Here is an 8431-nt window from a genome sequence, read left to right as displayed (position 1 = left end):
TTAGCTAAAGCTAAATTTAACTTAGCAATAGCTAATCTGTTGGAGTTGAATTTTGCTTTAAAAATAGTTATAAATAACTAAAATTTGAATTTAACTAGTCTGTTGGAGATGCCCTAAATTTAACTTGGATATAGCTAGTCTGTTGGAGTTGATTTTTGCTTTAAAAATAGTTATATATAGCTAAAAATTGAATTTAGCTAGTCTGTTGGAGATGCTCTAAGTTTTGTATCAAGAACTTAGATCACCTTATAGGTATTGAACACTTACACCACCGATTGTAGAAAATTTTTTGGTTAGCAATGTGTTGCAGTATACTTACTACCGATGAAAGATTTTTGTTGTTATTGCTCTACTAGGGTTACGCTACTCTATCCAATTCGGGTTGCCTAATGTGCATTCTGCCTATCTACAGTTGCAGGGGCGCTTTTATGAATTGCTTCGGCTTATATGTACAACTTAAATTTTGTTCGATTTTTTTGTCTATTATATTACTTTTGAGTAAAAACATAACAATAGCTATATTTTTTTCTTATTTTTTTTTTTTTTTGAAATGGGGATTGGAACCAACCTAACTGAGAAGCTCAGCCCCGAGCCCGAAAATATTATTAATAGAATGAGAAGGATGATTGTACATCAAGGGGGGACATATTACCGACACCTCGAGTACTAGTACAATAATCCTCAAAGAGAGCATCTCGGATAATCACTGGAGCTATAAGCCTATAATTTAAGAGTCCACAAATTTTAGTGCTCGGTCTCAAAATCGTGTCGTCCACATTTTGTGTGTTATCCGGTTGAGTACGTGCACTTTTTAAGATAATGACTCCTTCTATTGTATCATTATTGAATGAGTCATTATGTATAATTTTTATTTTCAATAAATCATTTGATTTTTTGTTCAATAATATGTGTAAAATACATAAGAAAAAAAATGTAAAAATCGTGTATAGCATGTATAATATCTTTGACTTACAAAGTACGGAAAATTCAACAAGTGCCAATAAAAATTACGAAATATGGAAAAAACGAATAGACATCTCGATGTGATACAACCTTTTTTTTTTTTTTTGGTAAAGAACGACGATATATCTTGGTACTGGTCAAACGCGTGCAAAGAGACCCTCTTGGCCCAACCGTAGACACTCTAAGATCATTTTTCAAACCTGCTGCCATTTCCAATCAAAAGATAGATAAATAGACACATCTCATTGCACTGATCGGGGGCATTCGTAGTGACTGAGGGGGGTTGGAGTCCAAGAAGTGAGGTGAGTTATTATCAGCCAAACATTCTTCTTAGTTCTTACGGCTAGATCCAATCTCCTGGTCCCTACGGAAAAGAAAAAAAAATTCACGTTTGCAAAGGAATTGAACTTTTGACGAGCTGAAAAAAAACATATATACGTTTTTTTTTTTAGAATAACATATATATGTATTTTATTAACATATAATACGAAAAATTATGAATATGGTTACCGTTTTGCATCCATAATGTTGGGATTATTAAAAATGAAGAACCATATCATCAACAAACCATTTTCAAGCATTACATGAACAACGTTAACATAATTAGAAACAAAAATTTAACCATCATCTCAATTGACCATTTCCTACCTACTGAGTTTAAATTCCTGCTTACTCAACCAATCATCTTCACTCGCTCATGCAGCTTTGCTTTCAGCCTTCGGATTTAGCTGCTCTAGAGCTGCCTTTGCTACCATCTCGACCAGCTACCGCTCAAAACTACTCGAGTCGGGCCTAAAAGAAGCCGTGACGACCACTGTCGGATTCTTAATTAATCTCCACTTTCACCTTTATTGGTGCTTTTTCAGTCAGAATACGCACCTTTATTGGCACCTCCTTCAGCAATGAAGGAAGAGGAAGGGGCGGCAACGCCTTTAACAGCAATTGAAGAGAAACCAGCACCAGTAGAGGGAGGGGCGGCGACGCCTTCAGCGATGAAGGAAGAGGTAGGGGTGGCAACGCCTTTAGCCGCATAGAGGAACCGGCGAAGCCTTCAGCCGCATGGAGTCAGCGGCGACGCCCTCAGCCGCATGGAGTCAGCGGCGACGCCCTCAGCCGCATAAAGGAACCGGCGAAGCCTTCAGCCGCATGGAGTCAGCGGCGACGCCCTCAGCCGCATGGAGTCAGCGGCGACGTCCTCAGCTGCATGGAGTCAGCGGTGACGTCCTCAGCCGCATGGAGTCAGCGGCGACGTCCTCAGCTGCATGGAGTCAGCGGTGACGTCCTCAGCCGCATGGAGTCAGCGGCGACGTCCTCAGCCTCATGGAGTAACCTGCGACGCCTTCAGCCGCATAGAGGAACCGGTGAGGCCTTCAACCGCATAGAGGAATTTGTGAGGCCTTTAGCTAGATTAATTTTCGTTTGCTAGATTAAAATTATAAAACGATTTTTGATTGAAAAATAGTAAATAAAACACCCCTCCAAAGAAGAAAAAAGAAAGAATGTAAAAAGGAGAACACATGGCGGGATTCTTGTGACTCGGCTGTTAGAGTCCGACATTACAAATACGAATTGACGACGTTTTTGTTATTGAACAATTCTCCTAAAAACTCTGTTACTCTACGTCTGCACTCGTCTCTCTCTTTCTCATCGTCTCTCTGTCGCCACCGTTCTCTGTCCGACCCAACCCGACCCAACCGAATGGGTGAGTTATGGGTCTATCTCTTTCCACCCTACTTACTCTTCTTCTCGACGATTGCACTCTAACCATGTTCGCCGTTCAATTTCCGAAGCTCGAGCTCCAGCAACTTTTCGACACCCGATGCGTCCAAGGCCGTGGAGAAACCTGATCGACAATGCTGCCCTCGCAAGGGTTGGGGGAATCTTGCAAGGTAAGTAAACCTTTAAAACCCATCCACTTCTTGATATTCCGTCTGTTCTGTTATACTAAGTTTCTTTGCTTTCCAGTGTTCTTTTGAAGTCAGTTTAATTAGAACTTTGGTTTCTTTTAATGCGCATTGTAATCTTGTAAAATCTTGATCATCCTCTTTTGAGTCGCGGCTAAAGGCGTCTCCACCCCTCCTTCTTAATTTTCCGCTAAAGACGTCGCCGCCCCTTCCTCTGCTGGCTCCTGCAGTCGTGGCTAAAGGCGTCGCCGCCCCTCAGCGGCGGACAAAGAGGGAAGGGCGGCGACGTCTTTAGCAATTCGGTGCAGGCAAAGAAAGAGCGGCGAAGGAAGAGGCAACGGCAGCAACGCCTTTAGCCGTGATTGCAGAGAAACCGGCGCCGGCAGAGGGAGGTGCGGCAACGCCTAACTAAAATATTTCAACATTGCCCAAATGATGTTCAACATTTGGTAGGATAATGTACATGGATGCCCAATGAGTCATTGACTAGTGAGTAAATTTTTAATCACAAAATCGAAATCAAATATCCAAATGAGTCATGGATGCCCAAGCTTTCTCAATTCCACTAAACACAGCTCAAATCTACTACTGTGCTTACCATTTGAAGCAGCCGTCGCTACCATCTCGACCACTACTGGATCCTTAATTAATCTCCACTTTCACCTTTATTGGTGCTCTATCAGTCAGAATACGCACCTTTATTGGCACCTTGTTCAGAGGCGAAGGAAGAGGAAGGGGCGGCGACGCCTTCAGCAGGCTTAGAGCAAGTGGCGAAGCCTTCAGCAGGCTTAGAGGAAGCGGCGAAGCCTTCAGCAGGCTTAGAGCAAGCGGCGAAGCCTTCAGCAGGCTTAGAGGAAGCGGCGAAGCCTTTAGCTGTCTTAGAGCAAGCGGCGAAGCCTTCAGCAGCCTTAGAGCAAGCGGTGAAGCCTTCAGCAGCCTTAGAGCAACCGGCGAAGCCTTCAGCCGCATAGAGGAACCGACGACGCCTTCAGCCGCATAGAGGAACCGGTGAGGCCTTTAGCTATATTAATTTTTGTTTGCTAGATTAAAATTATAAAACTATTTTTGATTGAAAAAGAGCAAATAAAACACCCCTCCAAAAAAGAAAAAAGAAAGAATGTAAAAAAGAGAACACGTGGCGGGATTCTTGTGACTCGGCTGTTAGAGTCCAATAGTACAAATACGAATTAACGACGTTTTTGTTATTGAACAATTCTCCTAAAACCCCCGTTCCTCTACGTCTACACTCGTCTCTCTCTTTCTCACCGTCTCTCTATCGCCGCCGTTCTCTGTCCTACCCAACCGAATGGGTAAGTTATGGGTCTCTCTCTTTCCACCCTACTTACTATTCTTCTCGACGATCGCACTCTAACCATGTTCGCCGTTTAATTTTCGAGGCTCGAGCTCCAGCAACTTTTCGACGCCCGATGCGTCCAAAGCCGTGGAGAAACTTGATCGACAATGCTGCCCTCGCAAGGGTTGGGGGAATCTTGCAAGGTAAGTAAACCTTTAAAACCCATCCACTTCTTGATATTCCGTCCGTTTTGTTATACTGGAATTCTTTGCTTTCCAGCGTTATTTTGAAGTCAGTTTAATGAGGACTTTGGTTTCGTTTAATGCACATTGTAATCTTGTAAAATCTTGATCATCCTCTCTGGAGTCGCGGCTAAAGGCGTATCCACCCCTCCTTCTTATTTTGCCGCTAAAGGCGTCGCCATCCCTTCCTCCGCTGGCTCCTGCAGTCGTGGCTAAAGGCGTCGTCGCCTCCCAGCGGCGAAGAAAGAGGGAGGGGCGGTGACGTCTTTAGCAATCTGATGCAGGCAAAGAAAGAGCGGCGAGGCCTTCAGCGGCGAAGGAAGAGGAAGAGGCAGCGGCAGCAACACCTTTAGCCGTGATTGCAGAGGAACCGGGGTCGGCAGAGGGAGGGGCGACAACGCCTAACTAAAATATTTCAACATTGCCCAAATGATGTTCAACATTTGGTAGGATAATGAACGTGGATGCCCAATGAGTCATTGACTAGTGAGTAAATTTTTTTAACATGCGCGGTAAAACTTGCGCGTTTACATTTAGTGAGACGGGTCTGTAATGCTCTAGAGTATTGATGATCTCTCTTTTATGTGTAATCTAATGGTTACCGGATGAACTTTGTATCGATATGAGATATTGCAATGAATTGAGGTTTCAAAATTGAAATTGAATGTCAAATGATATCGTTGGACATTTGATGAGAATCTTGACTATTGAAGTTGTGTGGGAAAAGTTTATTGTATTCACTCGATTGACAGTGCAATAGATGTATCATATGGAGGTTGGATCTTGTTGGCTTCTTGATTTACATACCAAATCAAAGTTACATCCCTTAAAGGAGAAGGGAACGTTTGTCAATGTCTTTTTGTTGAAATATATTTTTTTTGACAACTTTTTTGTTGAAATATTTGGCAGATCCCTTAGAAACCACTTAAATCTCTTGGTTTGAATTGTCAAACATTTGGAAGAGTCTGTCTGCTACTAATTAGTAATGAAAATAAATTAAGAGCCAGTGGCGGACCCAAAAGTCAAATTCTCTAGAGGCGAACTTGAACTACAATAGCTTATATAGAAATCGAAAGTTCTAAAAACACATTTTTTAAAGATAAAATTCTATTAATAGACGCATATTGTTGTTTTTAATCACTCATGAACTGAAATATACAATTTTAAGGGCAAAATGTTATAACATAGGAAGACTAAAAAACCAAAATGGCTAGTATTTGTTTCTAGCTGTGGGGGCGCAACCTTCTTTGTCCCTTTTATTGCAGTAAACTAACAAGAGCTGTAATATAATTAAAGAGTCTATATTTTATTTTACTGCAGGCATCAGCCCACACTAAGTCTATACTGGGTCCGTCAGTGTTAAGAGCACCAATATGTATTTACATCAACATAAATAGACGACCAGATAACATCAAGTATATTTTTTTATTAGTAAAAAAATTGACTACAAATATCAATGACTAAAATTATTGGACACTTACACCACGGATATATATAGAAAAATTTTTGGTTAGCAGTATGCGGCCTACTTACCATAAGGGTCTTTTCCCGTATACCCAAAAAGCCACTGTATTTTGCACAACTGCCCAACACTCTTGTATTACACTATTACTCTTAGGGAATGACTAATAAGGATAAGTCCTTTTAGAAATACCTTTTGTATCCTCTGTTGACCCGTGGTTTTAACAGTAGTATTTTGAAAAAACTTTGTTTTAAACGACAAAAACAAAAACAAGACTAGCCTTCAACATGCCTAAGTTTTTCACCTAACGGTCTCCTGCCTAACGGTTACTTTAACAGGCGGAATCACTGCTGCTTGTCCTAATTTTTGGTTTTAAAACTGATTTTCTCAGGTGATAATACAATTAGAACCTTGGATTTCTATAGGATGCATGCATCTTTAATGAAAACATAATAATACATAATGATCAAATGACCAACATATTTAAGGAAATAAAAAGAAAACTTGAAGAAGTGGGTGAGCAACCATATGAATTTATTTATTCAAATATACATACATGTTAAACATTCAGAGCCTCATTCTCAGGTAAACAGCAAAAGGCTGTTTAGCTATCCATAAGAATGAGAACAAATACTTACTTGTAATGAAAGCACACTACTTCACACTTAAACAGGAAGGGAAGCACACTGCTATACTATTTGAGAGAAGACTCTTCTGCTCAATTTTTGAATCTAGAACTGATATGGAAATTTTCGAATGCCTTACAACTGACACTAGAGCTCCTTATATAGGGAGCGGAACTCAAAATAGAATTCAAAACTTAAAAATGTACAGAACAACTCCGTGATCTTCTGCTTTTCTGAGTGCTCCTGATAGTGGAGGTCGGTCAGGGAAAAGCAAAAGCATTTGGTGAAATGTTTTTCACCTTTCTCTTTTCTGAAAAGCAAAAGTACCTTTTAAAAAGATAACAGTTGCTTCTTTGTTTTTGGTGCTCTTTTCTTCACCAACTGCTACATGTTGTCGTCAGTTTCTGAACAGTGGCCAAAGACAAAGGAGTTGTTGTCTGCCTGGGCCATTCTTACTGTTGTAGCATTGTCTTCGACATCTGTATCAACATACATCTTGTAGTGGTTGTCATTTTCAACTTTTCCACCCATTGCATGCATGCCATTGTCGAGTCTATCTCTTTTCTGGTGAGAGATAGGAATAGGTCACTGCTGACTACGTCAGGATGATCGTAAGCAGTGATAATGGTTTTTTCTCCTGCTGCCAGGAAGGTATTGCTGATATCTTCAGAGATGATCTTCTTGATATATTCTAGGGCCATGGCTTTCATCCAGGGGATGCTTGAGTTTGGTTGACCATTGTACCCAACACAGGCAGGCTGAAGATATTGTCTTTGAATAATCCTCACATAATGATACGGAGAAATATATTCAACCTCACCATTTGCCTTCTGGATCCATTCTGGAGGAGTGGATCTGAACTTCAGACGAAGCGTACAGTCATTTTTCCTTATGTTTTTGACTGTGTTGACAAGGATAGGAGGCAAGCCTTTGAGATCATCATTAGTTTTAGTCCACAGATTATGGACAAAACCATTTTCAACAAGCCAAAGCTTGTGTTCTTGAGGATGTTCACTCTGAACATTTACCAGGTATCTTCCAACATAGGGTCCTGCAATAATGAAGAGAGTTGGAGGAATACGATCTTCAGAATTATGGCTTCCTATCAGACAATGGAATTCATGCCAGTCTGATTCTTTGAGTGCTATGATAGGGACCCTAGCACTTTCTGGATCTTCTAGGAAGTGAATTTTTTCTTTCTTGACAGCACTCTGCTGTAATTCTTCGAACTGTGGTCTTGCATTTTCATGAAGTTCTTCAGCTAATGCAAAGAGAGCTGGAAACATGAGACCATTGCTTCTTTCCTGAAAGGCAAATAAAAGATTGTCCAGAATTGCCTTCTGGTGGTAAGCTAATCTTCTGCCAGTTCTGAACGCAGGAGTATCAAAAGTTCGAAGTTCATAATTGAAAACATTTATTACTCCAGTTGGAGTAGGTTTGCTTTTTGGCAAAGCAATAGCCGTCAACGGTCTTGATGAGCCTTTACCGTCTGCCGTTTGACACGGGCTAGTCAATCCTTTACCCTGGGATTGATAAGTTATTGCTAAGCCTTTTGGACTTAGCAGGAACCTCTTGAGGACTTTTTCTTTGGGATCCTCAGTAGCTTCATGCTCTTTTCCAGGTCTTCTGCTTCTGGGATTGCGACCTTCGTCGTCATCTCTTCTACTGAACATGGCTAATTCTCTTGTTAAGGCGTCTGGAAGATAGTTCTTGTTTCCTACAATTAATTCAACAACATACTCATATTGGTTAAGAAATAATTGCCAGTTAGCTAGTCTTCCTCTATCAGCAGCTTTATCAAGTTTGAAATTTTTGAAATTCTTTACTCTGGCACAATCGGTGCGGACAGTAAAGGGTTTTCCAAGAAAAGCTGGAGAATTTAAAATTGTTTTCTTAACAGCCAAAATTTCTTTTTCCCCTGTGGGATAATTCAGTTCTGC

At 40.9% G+C, this 8431-nt stretch overlaps 1 protein-coding gene across 1 annotated transcript; it reads left to right on the top strand.

Annotated features, from left to right (window-relative positions):
- The first annotated feature begins 1865 nt into the window (after nucleotides 1-1865).
- Nucleotides 1866-3838, top strand: LOC133734394 (uncharacterized). The gene is made up of 2 exons (XM_062162038.1): nucleotides 1866-1967; nucleotides 3551-3838. The coding sequence occupies exons 1-2, from the start codon at nucleotides 1866-1868 to the stop codon at nucleotides 3836-3838; spliced, it is 390 nt and encodes a 129-aa protein (XP_062018022.1).
- Nucleotides 3839-8431: the final 4593 nt, after the last annotated feature.

This window comes from Rosa rugosa, chromosome 1, assembly GCF_958449725.1.
Source record: "Rosa rugosa chromosome 1, drRosRugo1.1, whole genome shotgun sequence".
Classification (NCBI taxonomy): domain Eukaryota; kingdom Viridiplantae; phylum Streptophyta; class Magnoliopsida; order Rosales; family Rosaceae; genus Rosa; species Rosa rugosa.
Note: the sequence above shows the minus strand (reverse complement) of the source record. Positions and strands in the feature narration are given on the sequence as shown.

What these genes read in the sequence shown, in the direction of transcription:
- LOC133734394 (XM_062162038.1), top strand. Translation starts at nt 1,866, where the DNA reads ATGAAGGAAGAGGAAGGGGCGGCAACGCCTTTAACAGCAATTGAAGAG. An exon ending in CTTCAGCGATGAAGGAAGAG is followed by an intron (nt 1,968 to 3,550) that starts GTAGGGGTGGCA and finishes GTGCTCTATCAG; the next exon opens with TCAGAATACGCACCTTTATT.